The sequence below is a fragment of the Chamaea fasciata genome, unplaced genomic scaffold (assembly GCF_029207755.1).
Source record: "Chamaea fasciata isolate MVZ Bird 193981 ecotype frontalis unplaced genomic scaffold, bChaFas1.0.hap1 SCAF_3, whole genome shotgun sequence".
In the NCBI taxonomy this organism is placed as follows: domain Eukaryota; kingdom Metazoa; phylum Chordata; class Aves; order Passeriformes; family Sylviidae; genus Chamaea; species Chamaea fasciata.
This window is the reverse complement of record NW_027094088.1, coordinates 51,898,813-51,924,966: the sequence shown is the minus strand read 5'-3', so window position 1 is coordinate 51,924,966 and position 26,154 is coordinate 51,898,813. Positions and strand designations below refer to the sequence as shown.

The following is a 26,154-nucleotide window of genomic DNA, read 5'->3' as shown; positions in this document are numbered from 1 at the left end:
AGACCACTGTGAAATGCAGCTTCACACATCAAATCTTTAAACACAGCTGATGTCTTTGAGTAGGACCTATGCAGAACCCACAGCTGGATGTCAGGAATAAAATCTCTTCATTCTCACGCCCCTCACTCCCTGCCACCCTGCCTTTCAAAGCTCTGTGGTTTCACCTGAGTAAGATGCTGAAAGACGAGTTTCCGGAGGCGATCCCGCGTTCTGTCCGACGTGTCGGGACACCTCTCCGGTTTGCCGGGCAGAGCCTGGCGGGGGCTGCTTTGCGGTGGGCAGCGGTGGGGAGAGAGGCTTCCCTCTCTCCTCCCTCTCACCACGTCATGCCCATCGCGCTCAGGGGCTGGGACCCCGCGGGACGGCGGCGGCTCCGGGATCCGCCTCTCCCTTCGCCGCAAGATCCAGCTCGGCGGCGCGGGGCTGGGACGAGAGCACGGGCGCTCGCAGGAGGAGGGGCGGGGCGGGGCGGCCCCTCCCGGTACCAGGTATAAGCCGGTGCTGCGGAGTGAAGAGTGGGTTCGCTCTGCGCCTCGTCCCCGCCGGGCAGCGCTGGCGGCTCCGCGGGCGCGGGAGGAGCGGCCGGATCGCGCCTTGGCCGCGGCGCGCCGAGGGCGCTCCCGGGGACGCGGGCAGGTGGCGGCTGTCCGGACGGCGTTCTCTGCCCCAGGGCTCAGCATCTCCTGTCCACCGGGAGAGGCTTGTCCGAAGAGCCGAGGGGCGGCGTATGGGAGTTTTTATTTCCCTCCCCGGCCACTGAGCCGGCGGACATTCCTCTGCATTTCTTAAGGGAGAAAACTCGGCAAAGAAGGGGTAGGAAGAAAGGCAGCAAAGAAGCGGGGAAAGTTGATTGACTTGCAGAGAGGTGAAGCTTTCCTGTGGTTCTCACTGCACTTTGCACTGGAGACCTTCAGTCCACGCGAAGCTGGAGGATGGAGCCCTCGGCCGAGCTCACAGCAATGCCCTTCGGGGAGAATGGGAGTGTCCACCTGGTGCCCGACACAGCCCTGCTGTCCCCGGGGAGAGGCACGGCCGTGTTCGTCATCCGCTGTGTGATCCCTTCACTTTACCTGCTCATCATCACTGTCGGCTTGCTGGGCAACATCACCCTCATGAAGATCTTCATTTCCAACAGTGCCATGAGAAGCGTGCCCAACATCTTCATCTCCAGCCTCGCTGCTGGCGATCTGCTCCTGCTAGTGACCTGTGTGCCTGTGGATGCCTCCCGGTATTTCTCTGAAGAGTGGCTCTTTGGGGAAGTGGGCTGCAAGCTCATCCCTGTCATCCAGCTGACCTCCGTTGGTGTCTCTGTCTTCACCCTCACCGCCCTCAGTGCTGACAGGTAGGAAAGCTGGGCTGCCACCTCAGCTCTCTGCAACTTGGGCTAAGGCTGGATGAAAGGTAAAGCACCTTTCTAGATAAGGTATCCCTGGTTTGCAATCCCCTCATTCCAACCTGTGAGGTGCCCATGCTTCTTCATCCCCAAGTGAACAATGGCAAGTAGTACTAATTGAAGTTAAAGAGAAATGGTTGTGCCTGGCCAGGGTGTCAGCTGCAAGAAGTGAGTTTAGCCCTGTCTTCTGCACCTCTGGGATGGTCCTGAACAGTCCATAGATTGAAATTTTATTCATTAGAGTAAGGTTTTAGATGCCAGATATGACCCTTGCCAAGTCAGTGTTGTGTCAACAGGTAGTGAGCGACTTAAACCAAGTTAGACACAGATGTATTTTTAATCAATTTATTTCTTTATTCTGAGAAGGTGTACACATGTGGGTGTGTATGTGTGACTGTGCCTTAGTAGAAGAGCAGGTTACAGGAGGTGTCTGGCAGAACTGGTTTAGCATCTGGGAATTCAGGTACACCAAATTGCTCTCTTTTAATTGTCAGTCTTAAACTTTTATTCAAACTATTCTTTTTATCTTCAGAACTTTTAGAAAAGATGAAGAAGAAAAAAAGAAAATGCCCCCAAACAAACTAGAAGGTAACACTTTTATCTCCAGTACTTGTCAAATTAGGAAGAAACAAAGAGCTGGATCCCCAGTGTTTCCTCCCAATTACTGTGAAAGGGTACTTAAGGAATTTACAGCAACCGAGTGGCTGTAGGAGTATGCTTCAGGCTCTGAAAGACGAAATCTTGCAGTGTAATTGTCAACTCAAATTATATGAAATTGTCTTTATTTATTTATCTATGCAAAATTTTTTTGGCAAAAAATGAAAATGTTTAATTCCTTCTCCATAGAAATTCTCCCATTTTCTTTTGTTGGGTTTTGAGCTGAGCCACTGCATTATATTAGTGCATGATGTGAAGAGTTGAATTTATAAATGTATCTTTCCACCTAATGTTTCCTTAGAATTTTTAATCCTTTATTTTCTTTAATAGACTATAGCTATTTTTTTCTTAGCTAATTTGGTCGATTGTTTGATTTCACTTGAGGGTAGTCTTCAGTGAACATTAATTTAATTTCTATTTGAATCAGAACTTAACATATTTGTCTATAAAGATGGTAACTTGTGAAAATGGATTACGGTTTTGAAGGAGAGCTTGCAAAACATACCTTAAAGTGAACACCTGTAACTCTCTGATTACCTCAGTTAAATAATATTTCAAAATCTGTCCTCATAGATCCAAGGATTCTGTGATCTGTGGATCTGTCCTCACAGATCCAAAGAGAATCCTGCAGTTCTCTTTCTGCTCTATTTCCACTCCTTAATGTCTTGTGGTGTACATCTTATTTGAAAAGGGAAGAAGTTAGTGGAGATCATATCTCTAGAGAAATGTAATGTGAGGCAATGCTGGTAATTTAATGTTTAAGGATTCATTGATTTGCCTTTTATATATCTTTGAAGCATTCATTGTTTGATTTTCCAGATAATTTTCTATCCTTTTTATATCAGTAAAGACTCAAGAATTTATAATACTGACTCTGTTTATGCTTAATGCATCTAGAATTGCACATACTAAAAAACAATTACAGTTTGTGTGCTGAGACCAAATAAGCTCATAATAAATACATTTCTCCAGCATTTTGGACTCCACAGTATATGCCCACGTCAGAAACGGTTCTACTAGGAGTTTACAATATTTCTTTAACCTTTGTGGTTTTATTTTAGGTTTCTGAGAAACAACAAAATTATTTTCCAGTCAGAAGATCTTCCACTGTCTTTAGAGACTAGTCTCCTAGGGCCCAAGAGACTGCTGAGTGAAGCTGGCTGAACTTTCAGTGCTGTCTGGGTTGGAGTCAAATCTAGTCTTTGTACAACACTTGTGTTGAACTAGAGGGGAGGCACTGGTGTGGAGGGGTTTGTGGCACCAATCTGGAGCCAGATTCTAATGCGTGTCGTAACTAGATCAGTTGTGGGTGGTTATGCTGGCAGATCAGAAGTGTTGGCAGCATCCTGCACCCAAAAGGTGCTGAGGAGGTGAGGCCTGGCTGGGGACAGTGTTTTCTCCAGATAAGTGAATCTAGGGTAGGATGTTAGCAGTTTGTAGGCAGTGATGTCACCAAGAGGGCTCCATTATCATCCAGTGCCTATTTGGTCTGGTACACAATGTCTTCTTAGTGGCCCCTTCTTTCACAGATAATGTTCAAATTACATTTTAATATAAGATAATTAAAGCCCTTCCTGCTTTTTGCTCCTTGTAACCATGAGACTCTATAGAATGCCAGACATTGATTACACTAAAGAACAGAGTTAGGAATACTTAGGATTCTTTAGAGCATGGCTGTGTAAATTAGGATAAGGAAGGTTGTCTTGGTTTCCACAGTGTAATTAACATTTACTGTTTATGTGGGAATTCTGCATGACAATTTCCTTGTGTCTGATACATTTAACAGAAGTAGCTACAGAAGCTACAAACTCTGAATGATTGTTGCCAACAAACTGAAGGAAGAAAAAGCAGTACTTTTAGTACTACTAAAAGTACTACTAAGTTAGTAAAAGTAATAGTATGTAATTGCATTTATTTTCTAAAGTTGCTTTATTTCATACAGATTTTTTGTCACAGAAGTCCTTCTCAGCATCAGTAATGCTTTCAGTGTGACAAACATGTACCTTTTATTAGGAAGCTTAACTGTCTTGTTTGAGATTACTTGAGTTTTAATATGGGGACTTTTTTGTGTTTGTGTACAAATGTAATAGGTAATTTTTAACAATACTTTCCAGACCTCCCTTCCATGCAGATGGAATTTAGCAGCCTATCTGCCTGAGGTTGCCCATCCCCATAACAGGAATAGCAGCTGGTGCTTCCCACCCCTGAGCTCCTGGAGGTCTGGCTGCCAGGAGTGGGGAATGGTGCCCTGCTGCAGCCCCACAGGTGTGGGGCCAGAGAGGGGTGGGAGGTCAGTGGTGAAGGTCAGGATGGTGGCAGTAGAGATGATGCCATGGTGGCACTGGTGGTGCAGGGTTTTGGTGTCAGAGCAGGATGCCTTCTCCCACAGGATGGAGAAGGCAGCACAAGAGCTGTGCTGCTAAGCCAGCTGTTCCTTCTCATTGCCACACAGGAGATATGTAAAGGACAGCAACCCTGCTCCTCATGGCCACTGAGTTTTCTCTATTGTGGAGAAATCAGGTCACCTCTGCAAACCTTAATATTTCTCTTGTTTATAAAACAAAAGAAAAAGAGACGGTGATTAACAGAAAGAGAAAACTTAATAGAGTGGATGACAAATGAGGAAAAGGAAGAGGCCTGAAAGACAGAAATGTACCAAAAAAGAGAGGGGAACTAAGTGGAGTGTAGGACAGAACACTCTCAACAGCACTCAGCACACCCTGAAAGTGCTGAGAGTTGGTGTGCAATGGCCAGGGATGCATTTCCTAAAGATGTGGTGAGACAAGAACTGGGAAATGCGGCCTCGATGAGCTTGTTTCTCCAGGTTCAGTTTTGGCAAGGCCTAATGGGTGTTTATGAGAAAGTCTCAGGACTTTGTGTGGTCTTTGATAGGGAGGATAAAATAAAAAAGTGCAGCATGGCACACATGAAGAAAATGTGCCATCATCTCTTCACTGCAAAACAGGCAGAAGCTAGGGATGAACCTAACTTCAACCATCCAAGGAACGTGCTCAGTGCTGCACAAAGTGTTTTCCCAATCTGTGTCCATGATGGACCATACATTTAGCTCAGAAGGCAAACTGGGCCCATAGGGCTCCTCATCTTTTTCTCAGGGTGAGGGACCTTGCTCTTTTCTGCATGGGAAGGAGTCTAGGTAGGGTAAGAACATAAGTGGGGAGGTACAGAAAGGTGTTTCCCGGATGCTTTTCAGAGTTAGAGGTCTGGATGGCATTTTAACCTTGGTGTGGACAGCTCAGGAGGCAGTGAATTAAGAATGGGTGCTACAGTGTGCACCTCTGGCATTACAGCATTATTGTGTGGTATCCACAAAATGCCAAGACATCTGGAGTGAATAGCCTTTGGAGGAATAAATAGCATCCCCTCCAAACAGCTTTAGATTTGTCCCACATAGTCTTTTCTTTCCTTTTTAGCTGTCACTTATACCTAATTTTTAAAGTAATTTGTAAAAATAGGATTAAATTTAATTCTGTTTCTTTTCCTACACTAAATTTTGTTTCTAATGAAAGATTTAAATGTGTTAGCTCTAATACAGTTCTGCTGCACTCTAATGGAGACAGCAAAGCTGAACTCACCTTACTAAAATAGGAAGAGCATCATATTTGCTTTCTTTTGAAGTAATGTGACATAAAGACACCTTTGATGAGATAAGTACTTGATTAATAGGTAACAGTTTGAAAATTTAAATTCAGACTTAAATAGCTAAATATAGTGCCTGAGATGCTTAAAATGTATTCTATAGATTTTCATACCTAAACAATTTGTTCCTTTTTTAAAAAAATTATTTGTTTTAGATTTGGGAGACTGCAGTCTGGATTTTTAAAAAATCAAAAATGGTCTTTGCAAGTTTTCACTCTGTGCTGACTTCTGATGGCATCTGATAGCAAAATCTGTTTTGGCTCAGTTTGCTGGTCCATTATCTCCTCTTTTTGGGGGAACTTTGGAAATATTCTGAAGTGTGAAAAAACTGTCCTAGCAACTTCTTTGGGTTTTTCATTAGTAATATCACCTTAATGAAAACTTTTTACTTTTCTTGGAATTTATTTTTTTAGTTTCTTCTTTCATTATGGCTGATGCTTATTCAGGCTGAGATACAGTGATTGAAAAAAATATAAATCCTCATTTCTTATTACATGTAGTAGAGCAGGTGAAGCAGGACAGTGGACATGATTTCCTTTTGACCTCTAATAGCTGATAGTCAGGTACTAAGGAGTCCTTATGAGGAAAGTAGTATGACATCTTGAAAATTACTTATAATTAACCAAAGAAAAAATAATCAAAGGTAAAATGGAAGATTATCTGTATAAGTGAAAAACAATGCCTCAGCTGTATACAGTAGATGGAAAAACAAAAATATATGGACCAAATAGAACTATGAGATTCCAGAAGTATATATTTTAGAAACCCTAACACTTCAGGTAAATGTATTGAATGAATGAATTACAGAAGTACGTTAAAATAAATGATGCTCCAGATGTTTCTCTCACTAGGCTGTAGGCTGTAGCAGTATGGTCATAATTATGCAATAATAGGCAATGCAAAAGGAATTTAAGAGAGGTTTGGCAAACTTTGTCACATTTTCTTCAACTTGCCTTTTAGTTCATATATGCAAACTTGACTCATAAAATAAAGCTTGCCAGAAAACCTTTGTCAAATTGAACAATGAAGCCTGTACTCTCCAATCCCCACCCAATAATTTTCCCAACAATTAATTTATGTTGATCTTATTCAGATAAAAGAAATATGATATATTTCAGTAAAAAAGAGAAATGGAAGAACCACCCCCTCCCCAACAATGCAGAAAGAATTTTATGTCTGGAGTAGATTAATAGTTAACTAATCTAGGGTTATATTGTCCAAGCCAGGCAATTCAAATCAGCTGTTTGAGAAGTTCCTCTTGTGACTGTCTTTGCACTACTGAAAATAATTTCTCAGCAAATAACATTTTCCTGCCAAGTTAGGCAACTGTTTCTCAAACTTCATACAGAAACCTGCATTTGTTAAACTCCTGCCTTTGTGCATGTCCTTTGTATACTCTCCAACCCATACAGAAACAGCTTAGATTGAGGATGATGAACTGAGAAATGGCTGTGGTGTCTATCCCAGTCAGTGATCAATGCAGTGCCTGTGTTGTGCTGCCAGAAGCCACTTTGTTTTAACTATTGCAAATGCTGGTGTCTGATTGCCTCTTGTAGGCTGCAACCTAAACACTGAGAAACAGCATCAAAACCATCCCTCCTGTTTCCTGCCTCTTCAAGCTATCCAGTAAAAGCCTGTGTCTGTGACAGACAAAATAGCTGCTAAACAGCAGATCCAGCCCAATTCTTAATAAGCATGTGTATCATAATTCATTCATTTTATCTGTTTGCCCCTCAGCATAATGTGATACAGGATTCCCTCATCTATGACACTGCAATGGGTTAATAATACAAATTGGAATGTTGGAATTCTCAAGTCTGCATTTAGCAGATCCTCAGAAATTATGTCAAAGATCAAGTATGCTCTGCCAATGCTTTGTCTAGGGAAAAGACTTCACATGATAAATTAGTTAGAGAATAAATAATACATCTCTGTATATGTGTGCAGTGTGGTGGAACTCTTCAACATCTTCCTGAAAAGGGATAATTTAATTGAATCTTGACTTTAAATTATTTAATTACAGAACTTGTGTATTTATGATACGAGTTCTGCTGCAGAACCAAATGATATATTTCTGGTGCTAAATTATGTGTTTTTATATGTATTAATGAAACAAGGTATATGCAGTCACGATCCCTAGGTCTAAACGTGTTCCAGTAGCAACTTCTAAATCCGTGGTGAGATTCAGCATAGTTAGACAGTGTGATTACAAATAACAAGTAAGTTCCTACAAGCTCATTAAATTTATAGAAATAAGAGGAAACCTACTTTGGTGTCCATTGAAAAGAAGCATATTTTGGAATTAAGTTGACATAACTTTTCAGATATCAGAGAAAATAACAATGAGACAAACAGTCCACATAAGCTTTTCATAATTGCATCTCCTGCATGTAGATTTGTGTTTCCAGCTTTGTATGAGCATATATCAAAATAAAATTGTGGTGTGTGTACAAACATGAGAGAAATGGGTTATTCTGAGATGCTGTCATTACATCTCATATAATTTTGTTTTTCCCTTCACATGATTATCCCAAATGTTTCATTTTTTTCTAACTTGTTTTCATAGTATTTTTTAAAAATAGCTTCATGCTTGTGTTTTGGATCCAAAATTGTTTAAGTGTATTTTAATGATTTCTATACCAACTTTTGTCTCCATAATCTTTTTATAGTCCTTTTTTTGTTGTTTGTTTTTTACCATGGTGTGTACTTGTTTATTTTCTGTCTACATTGATTTCAGCGCAGACCAAGATCAGAACTTGCAAATAAAATTGAACTGGAAATGTGTTTAAAAGTGAGAGAGTAGAGATTTTAGATGATACTACTGGAGCAAATAAATGAATGTTCTGATTTTTGAATTTAGAAATTAGAGATTTAGGGTCTACATTTTCAACTGGGAAAATCTAAGTCTATTCTAGATATATTAATAGAGGTTTGATTGTTTAATTCTTCCTGTCTTGTAACATTTCTAAAAACCATCTGATCATGTAATGTTCACCACAACATTGTTATCTGCTGTGGATTATAACTGTATTCATCAACAAAATGAGAGGAATTGTTTTGTAACAGCAAAAATTTTATAAAGGTAAACTGGCACTAAGCATATTTTACACTTGGGATTTCTTCTTTCAGACCCTCTAGTTTCTGTAATTGATATTTTTATTGACCTTCTGATCCAGCAGTGATAATTTTATGAGATCTTTTTCATCCAACTTTGTATAGATATTTTTTGCTGAGAGACATGCAGTAAGCACATAGTAAATATGCAGACAAGCATACAACTGTGTCATCTGTCTAAAGGCTGGGGTATTGATGGGATTTGGATCAAACCCATTTGGAGAAATGGGTTTCCCTTTTCTCAAAGCCCTTTGACCCTTCAGGATTCAGACTATAAACCCAGAAAGAATTAAACAAGGTTAGTTGTGGTTTTCTAAGTTTTTTTTAAAAGGAGAACAGAGAACTAGGGGACAAAGCCAAACAGTACCTAGGCTTGTCCAGGCCTTAGGCATTGCAAGGCCTAATATCTAGCCTAAGTACTGACTTTCCCCTCATCCTATCCACCCCTCCTGAGCACAATCCAAAATCCAGAATTCCAAATTAATGTTGGAATGAGATAAATAGTCCAGAAAGGCAATAGAAGCCAAGAGAATACCCATGGTAAGCTTCCTTATACTTCCCTGGGAAACAATATATCCAGTTGTTTGGGTGATGCAGTGGGCTAAGAATAAAGTTCTCTCCTCGCAGGTGAAATGTTAATTTTGAGCCGCTGTCTATCAGGCCTGGGCAATGGCTCCCGGACACCCTGGCTGCATGAACGGCCCCATTTTTCTTCCTGGAGAGGCACATGCCACAGCTGCCTTTGCCGTGGCAGTTTTGTGAAGGCTGATTACTTTGGTGTTCTCCAGCCATTATTTAAACATAACTTTGAGATTAGACTCCTCAGCTTGGCTGTGCTTAGTTTCAGGACTGTAAATGAAATGAAGTTTAGGTGCAATCTGGGGAGCTCCTGGCACGCACAGCAGAGAAGTACCACTGCTTGCTTATTTTAAAAGTCAAGAAAGAATTGGCACAGTCAGTTGGGATGGGCCAGCCATTGTGTGAGGCTTCTGGATGATGCTTTCAGGTACCTGAAAGTGTGTGCTTTTTTATTCTATGCACATACATATGTCTGTGTATATCTATCTATGCACAAACCCATATTCAACAGTACCAGAGCACGGGACTGAGGACTGGCAGTCAGCCACTTGTCAAACCAGTTTTGTAGAGGTCCATGATGTGGTTTTGACCTGGGTCAATCAGTATTCTCTAAACAATTTCTAGGCATGATTCAGGATTAAACACAAGCCCAGGGGCCATTACCAACAGAAGTGTAAACTGCCTAATTTTTTTGGGTGTGGTGGTCTCATACTGGGCTATTAAAGAGATTAATTAAATAGTCATGGATGTCCAGCCAATGCCACTTGGCCTCCAACCCTAAAAATAGACTATGGCATTGTTTAGTTTGCTCATATAGATGTAGCATCTTTATTAGATTTGGTTCCTCTCCTCTCTTCTCCTCAGTAGAAACTGCTACTCTACTGAGGACCTATTAGTCTGTCTTAAGATATGTAAAAACTTATCAGTGACTTGAAATTATCAAACTTAAATATAAATTTACTGGAAATATTTACATATATGAACTTTTCTGAATAATAGCTGGTGAGACAATTTACTAATGTTGCTTTCAGGAGCAGAACTGAACAAATGACTTATGATACTTTTAAGTAGTGCAGATATAAATGAATGGATTTAGAGAAGTAGAACTAAAAGTCCAGATTGCAGGCAATGAGCTGGCATTGCAAGATTTGCACAAGCTTGTAAGAAGCATAGTTAGTTAATGTGAGGCAAATAGCAAGTAGCAGAAGTAGAAAGAGAAGGAAAAATGAAAAGGAAAGAGAAAATTTCTCCTCTGAAACACTGGGTGGACAGGACAGCTAGTTTATTGCATGCAGAAAAAAACCCCTCCACCATCCTGGGAAACTTCTGGTTTGATTTTTTTCAGGGTGGAGAAATCACCAACAAGCGTTGAAGCATTATTGATAGTTTTTGGCTCAACAAAGTGTATTTCTACAGAGTGGAAAACTTTTTCCACTTAGGAAAATCTTAAGATTTTCCCCCTGAGAAACACAGAACACATGTCATTGACATTGACTTTAAGTGTATTTACACATGGTCTTCTAGTCTGCATTTCAAATACTGTTCATTATATTCACTATCAGACCTCAGAGATGCCCATTCCTGACTGAATGAAATTCTCTGCTCTCAAGGGATAAGCACAGAATAAAAAATATTGATATCACCTGAAAAAAATAAAAGACTTTACATTGCAAGAATTTTTAAGAATAAAATAGAACAATGCAAATCTCAAATCAAATGATAAAATGATCCCACAATGTTTTCAGCTAGATAAATTGTTCTCCTCTTAATGATTTAACTGGAGTTGGGCCAACTGAATGGCTCATACAAGGCAATAGGCTTTGGTCCCACCCAAAATTTCACTTTACTGTAGTTGAGTGGACTGTAACTGGACATGATATGAGTATTTTTAACAAATACTGATTATATATCCAGGTTTCCTTTTCACATATATTTATAAGCTTTTATGCTGGGTGTTTGAAATCACCATGCAGGAACACAATAAAAGACTAACGTGAATGGTTGTGATAAATTAGTCTAGTTTGCAGGAAATGCAGTACAATGATACAGCAACATCACCTTAAAAAGCTTATTTATAATGAGGCAAATAATACCAACCCTTCCAGTGCCAGGATTCAAATGAAAACTAAACCAAAGTAATGTGAAACTCCCCTGCCTGAATTGTGTCTCTGCTTGGCTTCTGACACTTCATTATTTTATTTATTTTCATTGTGATGTCTTGTAGGAAATTAGGTGATAAATTACGCTTCTAGTTGTGGTAGGTACTATACAAACAGCAACAAGAAGAAAGTCCTTGACTTGAAGGGCTTTTAAAGTCAAAGGACAAGGAGATATTGATATCTAGTTAGAATGGTAGGTTATTTTCCAGTGGCTACCTAAGTATCGACTAGTCGTTTTGGGGTTTTCCATTTAGGTTTTTTTAAGGTCATCACAACAAATTACTCTAGACAAAGAGGTAGGAAAGCAAAGGAAGGACAACACAGATCTAGTAAAGGAGCACCTTCTTTTGAAATCAAGTGTCTGGGAGGGAAACAGCATTGTGGATGAAGCAGAAACAGGAGCAGAGCTTTCCATTCTTACGGATCTGAGAAATACCTTTAGAAAGTCTTGGAAAACAAAATTTAGGAAAAGTAGATAAAATAGATTGGAGTTTAGAAGGTAGCAAAATTTAAACCTCTGGAAAGAGAGGATATTCTTTTCATGAATTTATTTTGGGATTGTGAAGAAGGGAGGAGATTGCTTTAAAATGGAAAAAAAAAAAACCCCTATAAAAAAAACCCAATCTGCTGAGGGAGAGTGGGTAAATTTGTGCTAGTGTCTGTTGGCAGAAACCACAGCTCCAAAGATAGGAAGGGTTTCCTGAGTTGGGGTCCTTTTGTCAGCAGTGATTATAGAGGATATAGGAAGATGGAATTTAAATGAAGGTTTTAATTAAAACCAAATGCATATTTATAATTATTTCCTGAATTTCATGGCAACTTATAATTTGCTCTTTTTTCACCAGTGAAGTAAAAGAAAAAACGAATTTACTTACTAATTTGACTAATTTGCACCATTAGTCTAATTTACTGACATTGGTTTTATTGATGGAAAATACTGTTTTTGTAATTTGAATGGTCGGTGGTATGCTTTAGCCTTACAATGGTTTTATACAAGGGAACACTTTGGGAACTCTTCTCATTACACTCAGTTTACATTTTATTTTATCTGTAACCTGTTTCTTTTCACTTTATAGCATTTTAAAGATATAAACAAGGTGACAGTTTTTGTAGAACACAGTGCATTTTTCTTCCCGTTGACACTGAGTACTGTGAAGGGCTGAGTCCTAGGAAGAGTGCCACCTTGTAGTCGGTAAAGTAGCAAGTAGAATAAAAGAAGGGGTTTTTTTTTGTACTAAACTCAGCTGTTTTGTGAAAAAGGGCACTCTGCTCCAATGCCTTTCCACTTGGAGTAAGTTGTGGCTCAGGGAAAAGCATGCTATTTGCTGAAACAGCAATATATGCCAAACTACAAATGTATGTTGCATCTTCTGCTAATGTAAAGAGTTCTGAAAAAGTCTTCCATTTAGAGATTAACTAGGCCAATTTGCTGCTAAAACAATTATTTGTGACATGGTCACTTACTTGGGTCACAGGACTGTAGTCAAATTATTTTGAAGCCATGAAATGGAAAAGCAGAGAAAAAATCTGTACTACAAAACATTATTTTATCCTCCCCTCTACCCCAAAATCCCCAAACCAGCTCTTCCCTGCGAATGCAAACTTTTTAAAAAATGAGCAGATGTAAGGGCTTGACATCACCTCAAAAATAGAGGGTCTGTCTTTATGTAATGAAATACAGGCAGACAGCAATAGGAAGCAATTATTAAATAATAAGGTCACAGTTTGCGCTGGGGAGTATTCATGCTTTGTGCAGAAACTTCTGTCCTTCCTATGGCAGTATAAAGGCTTTCTTTACACCTTGGTGTCCAGGGAATTTCTCAGACCATGTTAGCAGAAATGGTAAAAATAAATTAAGAGACAGGTAGGTGAGTTTTGTTTTCTACGCCATGATAGGTGAAAATACAGTAAAAATTCTCTCTCTGAATTTAGAGAGGATATGAACATTAATAGCCATTATTTATAATTATTTAATGATCAAAGTCTTTATCAGAAACCTGAGAAAGAGGACCCCAAGGCACATTTTGACTCACATATTCTCTGAAGGAAAGATTTCCTTGGGTACCATGACAGTGCTCTGCTCCAGATGTTTTCATGGCATAGCCAGTTGCAAACATCTGCTTAAGGTGTTGAGGGGCTAGGAACCACCTGTCAGGACCTGCAAATTAGCCCTAAGGAATATTTGGGATCACCGCTGCATTTATCAGCATTCCTTTCAGCAACCATATCATATCTGGGTATAAACTTAGTAAATATTTAGACACTTGCTCATACCTGTACATATTTATACATCTACATGCATGTATATCTATCAACATGCATGGATGTGGAATTTTATCACAAAGTAGAGGCATCTAACTTGCTGTTCTCCTTAATCTAAGCTTATTGTGTAGCTAACAGAGGGAAAAAAAAAAGCACCCTAGAGGGTGATTTAATATACCTCAAATTTGAATCACTTTTTGAAAGTATTCTCTACTGACTACAAACACCCGAGGATGAACAAAGTTGTGTACCTGGAGTATGAATCTCTCCTGGCTCCCCTTACTTTGTTACGCTTTTCTTTGAATATTAAAGAAGAATAATTTTTTCTGCTTCGCAAAACTTCTGCTCTTTCAGAAAAAATCACAGCCATCCCAAATCAAATTGAAAGTAGAAACAAAAAAAAAAAAAATGAAGTTAAAAAAAAATCCCATGAGCTTCCACATTGAGCTTAGACAAAATGAAATGTTTTGGTTTGTTTTTTAATGAAATCATTACAGTATAATTTGCTTACATTTAAAAAAATAAATTAAAAATCTAAGTGGAACTTAAAGGTATCCTTGAAATATGTGTCTTTATTACATGAACATTTTCTTGTGGAAAGTTTGACTTTGTATCACCTCATGCAAGGATTTTTTAAATAAAAGAATTCTGGACCAAAGTCTACTCCTATTAATTTATTTTACTTTGGTCTAGAATGATATTTCCACTCTGTGCAATTCTTCCTGTTTCCATTGCAGGGGCTATGAAATTATCAGTTCCCCAAAGGTTTATATACAATCATACATTATGAGACAGTTTTCCAAAATGCAGTGTAGAGCAGCAGCTTCCAGCTATTGATGTGGAAATGTTTACTTTATGTAAGAGTTTAATACTTTATGCACAGGCTGTGGGGAGTCATATATGCCTGACTTTATGAAGATGCATATATTCCTCTGAGAGGGGCTGAGATTGTACTAGAGTGGGAAAGTTGTGGTGGCAGCAAGAAAGAGCCCTGGGCTTCAGGAGCCCAGGAAAGAAGGAAGGAAACACTGAGTGTGCATGTGCTGGTACCCATGGAGTATGGAGCTAGGATGAACATCTGGAGATTTGCTGGCAGTATTTGGAAAAGCAAAGGGCAGAGCCATGGCTGACTCTTCACTTTGACCACACTGGCACAGAATGGGCACCTACAGCCACGGGTTGTATCCAGGGCTCCTTCTGCCTCCTCTGATGAGTGTATACAAAAAAAGGTAGAGATTTAGAGAATGCAAGTTAAAGAAAGATTAGAAGCCCCTTGACATTTCAAATAAGAAAGAACATGACATTATTTTAATCAAAGATATGAAGTAAGCTTGTGCATTGTGTGTTGAAATTGAGTACCTTTTAATTTGCATCTGCATTTTGATCAATTTCAGGTACAAAGCAATTGTAAATCCCATGGACATCCAGACCTCCAGTGCAGTGCTATGGACTTGTCTGAAAGCCACTGCCATCTGGGTAATCTCCATGCTCCTAGCAGTTCCTGAAGCAGTGTTCTCTGAACTGGCTCACATCAATGACACAGATAATGCCACTTTCACAGCTTGCATACCATACCCCATGACAGATGACATGCACCCAAAGATCCATTCTGTGCTGCTTTTCCTTGTGTATTTCCTTGTCCCTCTTGTAATTATCAGTATCTACTACTATCATATTGCAAAGAGTTTAATAAAAAGTGCTCACAACATCCCTGGGGAACACAGTGAGCATTCCAAAAGACAGGTAAGCAATTTTCTTTTTACATCCTGGTAAAAGATTTGTGTGCTGTATACACTTATAAATGAAAGTCAAGCAATTATAACATCCAACTTGTTGGATTTTGCAGAGGATTAGTTCAGTTTCCAGATGAAATAAGCCAAGAATTATCTCAAATTTCCTTGTTTTCACAATTATTCAATATTAAGCCCAGTATGTAAGTGGTTGTAAACAAGAAAAATTATAAATTCACTGCCATGAATGCACATTCCTAACAGCAAATGAAATTGGTATATATGTTTGTGTGTGCTGTAACTTGTGTTCTTACTGAGGAATGATTTTTGTAGTTAATGATGGTGGCTTCACCTGTCTTTATAGGCAGTCATTTTAGGAAAGAAATTTCATGTGGATGTTTTGACAATTGTCCCTTTTTATTTGTGCTTGGAAATGAGAAGACTGACATAGGCAGGGACAACTTTACTTAGGGGATCTAAGAGTCTTCTCAGATGAAGGAGTGCTGGCAACGTGAACATAGAGGATTAACTGATTATTTCTTTACTTTCTGGGATACAATACTGAACTTGCACCTTTCTAATATCCTTTCTGTTAGAGATGCTATAAAACTCTTGGTATAGATTCTGTATATTTTTGAGACAAAGCATTTTAAAATGCTGGACAAAGCAAATCTTCCCCGTAAGGCACAGGAAGCAATAAGATAGTAACATTAGCAGGAACACACATATGTACAAACAACAGCTTTTGCAGTGAAAGTGCCTCAACTACTTTTCAAAAGCATTAATTTTTAGTATTGATAGAGAAAAATTCTTATGCCCATTTATACAGTTTTGAATGGTTTTCTCTGCCAGTAATTTAGAAAATTTTCATACTCACAGAACTCTCTTTGCATGCACACATTCTTTTAGAAAGTCTACATTCCTTAACATCCTTTTTGAGCAACATTTCATTTCTACTCTAGTCTGTTTCTTGTCAAAAGTGCATACATATTAGCACTTCATGTATTATTTTATTTTCCTGTGAAATATAGAGAGCCTTTTGGCTGAACCCTCTGGATGGAAACAATATTTAATTTATACCACATTTCTGAACTCACATGTATTTTCAAAGTAAGAACACATTTTTTCATTATACTTAGTTTTTTTCCTCATTGTTAATCTATGAGGCTCAGAAGAATAGAAAATTCTGCTGTACTTACATATCTCCCAGCAAGAGGAAATAAATTCAGACTATTGCTATCAGCTCATGTTACTTTAGGCCGAGTGTAATATTCACACTATTTCTGCACCTTTTAGTCTGCTCTTGCAATCTGTCTGAGTGAAAATGCTACCAAGTTTGAATGTTAAGAGTTTTCCCATCTTTTTTGATTTCCACACTGTTTTTTGTTTAGATAGACCCAAGAAAACTATTAAAGATTAATTTCACAGATTTTGAAAAACTGTTAGAATAAATTCATTTGATTTTTTTACCCCCCAGAAAATTGAGCAGAGTAGAAAACTTTCCTTCCTCTGCAAAACCTTCGTTCCTGATATACTTAATAAATCTTTTAAGAGGAATATGGGGAAACTTTCTGCCCCTCTTTGGTGCCTTCTACCTGGTCAGTTTATCTCCGTCTCTCAGTTTGGAACCACTGCGTAGGCTCGTATCCTGCCATCTTTTCAGCCACTCTCAGTATCTACAATGTAATCTGTTATACCTTAGCACTGCAATGAAGGTACATTTTGTGATGTTATTGCAATCAATGGAACCTTTCACTTTACCCTGGAATTAAGATGCTTCAGATGGTATAATGCAATTTGGGTTGTTTCCCCATGAGAGAGGTGCAAGCTAAGACCCTCAATGAAAAACAAAGGGATATAAGTATCACTCTATAGCTAACACCCTAGTAATGTCTATCTCATGATATCTCTAGATTTTGAAGCCAACAGTTTCCAAATAACTTTCTAACTAAAACTTAAGTTTTGAGCCAAGCACTGAGATCTCGACAGAAAAGGTTATGTTCCATGACATCCTTTGGTGCATGCTTACAGGCTAAAATCCAGTGTTTCCTTGGGTCATCACTCTTGCTGTGTGTATCATATAGAACAAGCAACCTTCTGTAACCGCAAACAGATAAGAAAGTTCACTAAAAGTGAACTGAAAGAGGAAAAGGGAAGTAAATGAGATAGCAAAAGTAATTCAGGCCCTGAGGGAAGGATTTTTGCTGGCCTTACTCATGACAATTATTGAAGCTAATATAGAGCAAAATGCAACATATTTCAATTAAGTCTGTTATGTGGGTTGTTCTATTTGTTGTTGTTCATTTGGGTTCTCTTCATCTTTTTAGATGGAAACTCGGAAGCGTCTGGCAAAAATTGTTTTAGTTTTTGTTGGCTTCTTTGCTATCTGCTGGTTTCCTAACCACGTGCTATACATGTACAGATCTTTTCATTACAATAAGATTGATCCATCAATGGGACATTTGGTTGTTACCTTAGTGGCCCGAGTGCTAAGCTTCTGCAACTCTTGTGTCAACCCATTTGCACTGTATTTTCTCAGTGAGAGCTTTAGAAGACATTTCAACAACCAGCTTCGCTGCAGGAAGAAAACTCAAAAAGAGAGATCTCCCAGCTACTTGTGCAACTCTTCTGCCATTCAAATGACTTCCCTGAAAAGCAATACCAGGAACACAGTAACTACCATGACACAACTGAATGGGCACAACTCGAAACAAGAAATGTCATTATGATCTAATGAGTGTGATTTTTGACTGTGAAACAAATCTGAACTTTTCCTTTGCAGCTTGTAACTCACTTTTGGATCTCATTCTTAGACAGTCCTCAGAAGAGAGGATTTGTTAAATTCTGGCCAATCTGAGGTTATTTCACACCATCTGACTCTTAGAAGTGAAGAGTATGTTTTATTGTGAAAACAAAACTGACTGGCATCATATTGTACTTTAAAGGAGATGCTGATACATGTTTTACATAAAGGAAAGCAGTGTATCTGATATAAAATTGCTTTAAAAAGTATAGATTTTCTGATCTGAAAATATGTATTTTTAACTGAATATTGATCCAGGTTTACATTTTACTTTAATAGATTTTGCATGATTTTAGCTCTGTGGTGTGTGCTAGCTTTGCTGATTAAGACTGTTTGGCATTTTGGATTCAATTAAACTTTTATTTTTAATTTATTTTTTCTTTAACCAGCTCACATGTCAGCACAGGTAGTCAAATAGACACAATGTCTGAAGCTTATTGCTGCTACTTATACAAGGCTGCTAACATAAAAGTTTGAAGGGGGATGTCAGAGCTGAATCCCCCTTATACAGTGGCCTAGAATCCAACAAATAATCATTCCTAAGCCAGGTAAGACCATCATGTCTGAGCTCCAGAGAGAAGGTGCTCACAGGATCTTTCTTAGAAGGGGAAGTAACACCAGACAAAGGCATCTTGTGGAAGTAGTCTTTTATGGCCAGTTCATGAGCCAAATGTAATTTTAAGTATGTTTTTCTTTACAATTACCCCTGCTCCAGCACAGGTCTGTCTGTCACAACACTGTATCCTGTACTTCTGCAGTGACTTCTCTAAGGTGAATACTAGAGAGCACACTAGAAATTTAGATTGGATTTTGGAATTAGTTTCTAGTCTTTTTAATTTCAAAAGCTGAAGTGCAAATGCAGTGTATCAGTTTATTGTTTGGTTTGTACACTTGCTCTTATTTAGTTCTGTTTGTAACTCTGTGAACCATCGGAAGTTCAAAATTTCTTTCTCAATTCCTCTTTCTTCAAGACTAGTCATACCCCTACCCCAATTTTTAAAGCAGTGAGAATATTGATGTAAATTGTAAGTGTTCTAAGAAGTTATATCAATGTAAACTCTAAGTGTTCTAGCTAATGATCTGAAAAAAACCCCCCAAACCCAGGTGTAACCACTCAACAGGGAAAGTAACAGATTGAAGTTCTTAACGTAAACCAGCATAGTTCAGCTGGTGAGAGCTATAAGAGGATGTAATGTAGTTAAAGTTGTGTGCAGCATTCAAATGAGAGGACTTACAGACTGGCTCGGTTTAGACTGGCTCCATATGGCCTACCCTACCTAGCTGGTTGCAGTTGTCCTCTGGCTTCAGTGGCTCCTTAGAAGTCTTTATACAGCAGAGCTGTTTAACATGAACTTGTAAATCTGTGTAGAATGACTTAGAAAATTGTCATTTTTTTATAGTTTAGGAATGGAATTCCCCAATTTAGTGTTCCCACTCAAACACTCCAAACCACGTGCTGCTGTCTCACTCCACACTTACCTCTCTCCTTCCCCCTGCAGCGGGATGGAGAGGAGAAATTGGAGACACAAAAGGTACCTCAAGGGCATATAAAGGGTTAAGATGATAGCAATTTACTAGAAACAGCAGTGAAACAAGCAACAAACAGTAGCAACAACAGTATTAATATGAGATGTTATTAAAATTAAATAAGGTGAAGTGAAGGATTCACAAGCAAGCACCCACCACAGGGAACCTGGCACTACCTGGACCACTCCCTTCACCATCGGCCTGTCTGGAAGGAACCCATCCCTCCCCTGACCCCTCCTTTGGCATGAGGTGGTTTAGAGTAACCTTGGGGTCCTGGTCATGTCTCTCCTGCCTACTGCAGAAATGAACCCTTTTCTGGCTGGAACCAGGACACATCCGTAACTGCCTAACACTGTCTCATCCTCCTTTTTTTTTCCATTTTGCCTCTTCTCTTTCTTAATGCCTTAGTTTTGTGTGAGCCCACATGCTCTCCAAGCTATTTTTTAATTTTATATCACTGATTCGTCCTGGATGTCAGACAAAGTTTTGAGTTCTGCTTTTCTGATCAGTCTCGAGTCCTTTTCACTCATAAATATTTTACAGCTGCAAAGCACTAAAGCTTAAAGTCTTCCTTTGTCAATTCTTGCTGCTTATCATTGACTGTGATCAAGTTTTCTGTTTATTTCTGCTGGGTTTTTTTTGTTCCCTGCTCCTCATTTTGTTTGAAAATCTTTCTACACTGCATAGCCTTTCACAGAACTTCTAAATCCATTGCGCTTTTTATTTCTGAAATGAATTTTTCTGATGAGGACGTTACCAGATGATACAGGTTCCCTACCGGAAAAATAATAATCTAATTTGTAGTAGATTTGATGCTTCTGTTTGATTCATGCTCTCCACTCAATGTCTTAAATTTCTGTGTATGGTATGGACAGCATGAGCCAGCTTTCTGGCAGAATGGAAAGCTACAGTCTGTTCCTTTTTGTTGTGAGGGGAAGGTGTTCCGGGGTAGATCATAACTCCTTCTTGTCAGGAAATCAGCAGAGTTTTGCTTCATTATTTCCCACACCTAATATTCAAAGTCTGTTTCAAGTAAGTAAACTAAATTGTATATAGTTCCTTTCAAATTCTTGTAGCATGGTGTGGGGGAATTAGTTAGTCTGTCTGGAGTTTTACTAGACGTGTTGCTAACCCAATGTGCACATTTTGGAAGTGTCTGTTTCTGTGCTTCTGTACACATTGTATAAAAGCTGAATGTATAAAGCTGTTTTCAGACAACTCTGCTTGCTAACAATTAAAATGATTGTAGAATGCATTTTATGAAGTATTTTCTTCTAACTGTAGTCAAAGAAAAAAAGGAAATCTGCAAATAAGATCATGTCAGCTTTTCATATACTACATTGAGATCTATGCCAAAAAAAGTTGTTAAAATGCCATTTGTTTGGGTTTTTTTTTCTGTTATGAAAATTTTCTTATTTTAGAAAAATCAGTTCTTTTCTATCTTCCTCTCCTGAAGGAATTCAGGAATCCTACTTTCTTTCAAAAATATTTTTGCAACAATTGAGAAAACTACCATCCCTTCTTAGTCTTTGAAAAATGGGAGAATAGAGGTAATTTGTTTCCTCAGTATAAGACATTTTTTTGTAGACTAGAGCTAGTACAACATAAGGCTGACAGCATCTTCTCACTCCACCCTGTCAATACTAGAAATATATTACATATACTGCTGAATCCTGAAATGTCAGTATGGTTAAATTCTCAACTGACCTAACTCATTTAGCATTACACTGTGATGTAATGTGCACTGTGAAAATCACTTCACTTACAATACAGGACAAATCTTTGCAACAAACCTGCCCCATAGATAATTTTCTTAACTCAGTCAAGACAGATTCACAGAAACTATGGCCCAGGAATTAGCAGGGCTGATTCGGAGGTCTAAAACCATGCTCAAAGGGGGAAAGGGATAAGACCAGGCTACTAAATATCAGCCTAGGTGTAGCAGGCTGGTGATGAGGGCAAAACCACTAGCCCAGATGAAGTGCATCTACACTAATGCACACAGTATGGGCAGCAAGCACAAGGAGCTGAAAGCCATTGTACAACAGGAAAGTTATGTATTTTCTATCATGGAAACATGGGATGACTCTCATGACTGGAGTGCTGCAATGGATACCTATAAGCCCTTTAGAAGACACAGGCAAAGCAAGAGAGGTAGTGTGGTGGAACTGCATGTGCCTGTGGGCAAAGATCAGGGGATGGTCAGCAGGCTGGACATCATGGTGGTGGAAGTCTGTTTATATTCCACCCAACTAGGATGAACAGACAGAGAAGGCATCCTACAAGCAGCTGGCTGAAGTCTCATGGTTGCTGACCTTGTATTAATGGGTGACTTCAACTTGCCCGATGCCTTCTGGAAACACAACAAAGCAAAGAGGAAACAACCTAGGAAGTTCCTGGAGTGTGTGGAAGACAACTTCCTAATACAACTGGTAAATGAGCCTACCAGAGAAGGTGTCCTGCTAGACCTGTTGTTTGTGAACACAGAAGGACTGGTGGGTTATTTGCTAGTCGCTGGTTATCTTGGGCATAGTGGTTAGGGTTAGGGAAATTTTAGTTTCACTATTGGGTGAAATAAGAAGGGGTACCAACAGAACTTGCACCTTGGACTTTGAACAAACAAACTTTGGCCTGTTTAGGACACTGATTGACAGAGTCCCTTGGTAGTCAGTTTTGAAGTGTAAAGGAGTTTAGAAAGGCTGGATGTGCTTTAGAAATGAATTGTTAAATATTCAGGACCAGGCTGCCCCCAACTGTAGAAAGACAAGTCTTCAGGGAAAAATACAAGCCTGATTAAACAGAGAATTTAAGCTGGAATATAGGGGGAAAAAAGATAATCTATCGTCTCTGGAAGGAGGGTCAGGTAACTTGTGAGGACTATATGGATATTGCAACATTATGTAGGGAGAGGATGAGAAAAGCCAAACTAGAATTTGGATGCATTTCATGAGATGTGCAAGTCTGGAGTTATACTCAGAACTAAGGATAGAAGACAGTGCAATACAATCAATATGATCTAAAACCGCTGCCAAGTCTAAAATTACGAAGTACTCTTACTTTTGAACATCCCAATGTTGGCAACCAAATGTTGCTGAGCCCTATCAGCTTAGCCTGTCTAAGAGCAGATTTACTTAAGCTCAGTGTACACATTTCAGAAAAGCACAGCAAAGCTTTGGGTGGGCTTGTGAATCTACAGCAACTTCTCCAATCTGATTCTGTGGCTGTGGAGAATGGAGCTGTCAGCAGCAGAAGAGGTATCTATCTGTAGAAGAGAATGCCAGCAACGGCAAATACTATAGTTTTCACTGTGCACCAGCCTCTGTTAAACGCTTCTCCTATGTCTACACACTGTTTGCTTTCTTTTCCTCTGATGGCAAAAGCTGATGTGTTTGACACATTCCATTATTACCACTTTCATACAAATACATTGAGTAAAACACATGGACTGCAGTAGATTTCCACACAATGAAGGAATGGCACTGTTCTAAACCACCTTTGTGCTCCCAGGAGTCATATGGACATCATTATAACCCCTTCAGCCAGGTAGTAGTCTCAATAGAGGGGGATGTGTTACAGAATCTGCTGGTAACCAATGCAAGTGAGCTAGCTGGGGATATCAAGACTGGAGGCAGTCGGGGCCACAGTGGTGGAGTTTGGTGTCTTTAGGAATATGGGTGAAGTAAAGAGTAAGGTTAGACCCCCGAACTTTAAGACAGCAGAATTTCAGCTTTTCAAGGAGATAGTCTGTGGGATCCCTGGGATACTGCCCTCAGGGACAATGGGCTGGGTGGAACAAAGCTGGTAGCTAGTATATTTTTAAGGATGTCTTCTACAGAGTGCAATAGTTAGCAATCTCCAGGAGTAAGAAATAGGGCAAGGAAGGCAAGGGATCAGCATGGCTGAGTCGGGAACTACTTGTTAAACTACAGGGAAAGAAGCACATACATAGATAGTATAAATAATGACAGGCAACCTGTGAAGAATGTAGAGATGAAGTTTGGTTGTGTAGGGAGGGGATGAGGAAGGCCAAGATGAAGCTGTAAGTGAACCTGGCAAGGGACACAAAAATAACAGGAAGAGCTTCTACAGGTATATTAACCAGAAAAAAGAGGTCAAAGAAGGTGTACCCCTCCAATAAACAATCATGGAAAATTGGTAGCAACAGATGAGAAGGCTGAGATACTCAACAACTTCTTTGCCTCAGTCTTCAAAGGCAACTTCTCTTCCCACACATCTCAAGGGGATGGACAGCAGGATGAGGACTGGGGGACTGAAGTCCCTCCCACTGTAAATAAAGATCAGGTTCATGACCACCTGAGGAACTTGAATATAAGTCAATGGGATCTGATGAGACACATCCCAGAGTCCTGAGGGAATGGACTGATGTAGTTACCAAGTCACTTTCCTAAATTTGTTTAAAAAGATGTTTCCTTTTCAAACATCTTGTTTCCTAAGATGTTTGAAAAGTCATGGCAGTTAGGTAAAGTCCCAGGAGTAAAAGGGAAAAAGACAGCCTGCGAGAAAGATGGAGAGAGACTGTTTACAAGATCATATAGTGACAGGACAAAGGAGAATGTGATCAAACGGAAAGAAAGTGGTGAGGCACCAGAAAAGGTTTCCCAGAGAGGTTGTGGATGCCCCATCCCTGGAATTGTTCAAGACAGGTTGGATGGAGCTCTGAGCAACCTGGCTTAGTGAAAGGTGTCCCTGTCCACAGCAGGGTGATTGGAACTAGATTGTCTTTAAGGTCTCTTCCATGACTTCATGATATGTGGCTGCTCTAGCTATCTGGTTCAGCTGCAGACCAGAGCACAGACAAAGAAGAAAAGGCTAAAATCAGTGGTGCATCTCTTTTAAATTTTGAGTGAGACATTATTGATATCATTACTTCTAGGACCACAATCTCTTCCAGCCCTACAGAACTTCTCTATATACACTGCACAGGGAAGGTGATAAACATATCACTGTAAATCTCGTATTTACTTATTTTGGAGATCTTTGCTTTGCCACTTGAAAAATAACCTTTTACTATGGTTTCCTTGAATGTTCTGTGTGTTGCTTAGAGAGAGAGAAGAGCAGTTTTGTGGGTTTAGCTTTCATTGAAAAAAAAGTGTCTGCATCACCCTGGCAGTTCATTTCACAAGAAGTCAGGCTGCATCTTCCAGTGTGCTGGCCAGTACTAACAACAGGCTCAAAAACGCATTTCAATTAAACATCAAAGCTTCAAATCTGCTTATACCTGGAAAGGATTTGGCAGCAGCTGACCAGAAAATCAGCTAATCAAGATGTATTTCTGAATAATACTATTAAAACCTGAGCAGATGCAAACTCCCAGTTTGACTCTTTTGCCCACAAGTGCAATAGAGAACAGAGACTACGTGCAGAGAGGAGGTAATGATCCCTTTAAAACAGTATGCACGGAAGGACAAGCATGCTGATGATCACACCCTGTGAGACTCCCAAATGTGCAAGCACATGCTAGGAATTTAACCAACTTCCAAAGTGCTCTTCAAAGATGTAAAGATGTTTCATGATTATTTTATAATAGTATAAATTGAATTGGGCTAAAAAATACAGAGCACATTGCTAAGGGGTTTTGGTCATTGTTAACAGTATGTAATCAATCACTGAACTGAAGACATTAAGATGATGGAACAAGGTCCAGAGAAGGGCAATGAAGCTGGTGGAGGGCCTGGAGCACAAATCTTATGAGAAATGGCTGAGGGAGTTTGGGCTGTTTTGCCTGGAGAAAAGGATGCTCAGGGAGGACCTTGTCACTTTCCACAGGTATCTGAAAGGAGGTTGTAGCCAGGTGGTGTTGGTCTCTTCTCCCTGGTAACATGTGGCAGGATGAGAAGAAATGGCCTCAAGTTGTGCCAGGGAGGGTTTACATTGGATATTAGGGAAAAAATCACAGAAGGGTTTGTAAAGCATTGCAACAGACTTCTTAGGGAAGTGGTGGACTCAGCATACCTGGAAGTGTTCAGAAAACATGTGGCTACAGCACTTCAGGCGCGGTTTAGTGGTGAACATGGTGGTGCTGCTGGTTTGGCCTTTTCCAAACGTAATGATTCTATGGTTGTATGAATGCTGCAGATCCATTACTGTTTACACGATGGGTTGTAGAGTCTTTCCTTCTCTTTAGGAACACTCATCAAGTTTCTGTGGCAGTGCTTGGATTGTGGATGCAAGTGTGATCTGGGAAGTTATGTGGTGATGTACAGTATCAGCATTGAGTGACATTCAGCTGCCAACACGCAGAGCTTTTGGCAA

General features: G+C 39.5%; 1 protein-coding gene across 2 annotated transcripts; it reads left to right on the top strand.

Moving 5' to 3' along the window:
• The first annotated feature begins 644 nt into the window (after positions 1-644).
• On the top strand, positions 645-21,229 carry NMBR (neuromedin B receptor). 2 transcript variants are annotated; one of them, XM_066178984.1, is made up of 4 exons: positions 1,254-1,342; positions 1,926-1,981; positions 15,216-15,564; positions 17,879-21,229. In XM_066178984.1, the coding sequence occupies exons 3-4, from the start codon at positions 15,238-15,240 to the stop codon at positions 18,278-18,280; spliced, it is 729 nt and encodes a 242-aa protein (XP_066035081.1). In that variant the 5' UTR covers positions 1,254-1,342; positions 1,926-1,981; positions 15,216-15,237; the 3' UTR covers positions 18,281-21,229. The 2 variants fall into 2 exon arrangements, with proteins under 2 accessions (XP_066035079.1, XP_066035081.1); XM_066178982.1 differs by lacking the exon at positions 1,926-1,981 and having other exon boundaries at positions 645-1,342.
• The last annotated feature ends 4,925 nt before the right edge of the window (positions 21,230-26,154 follow it).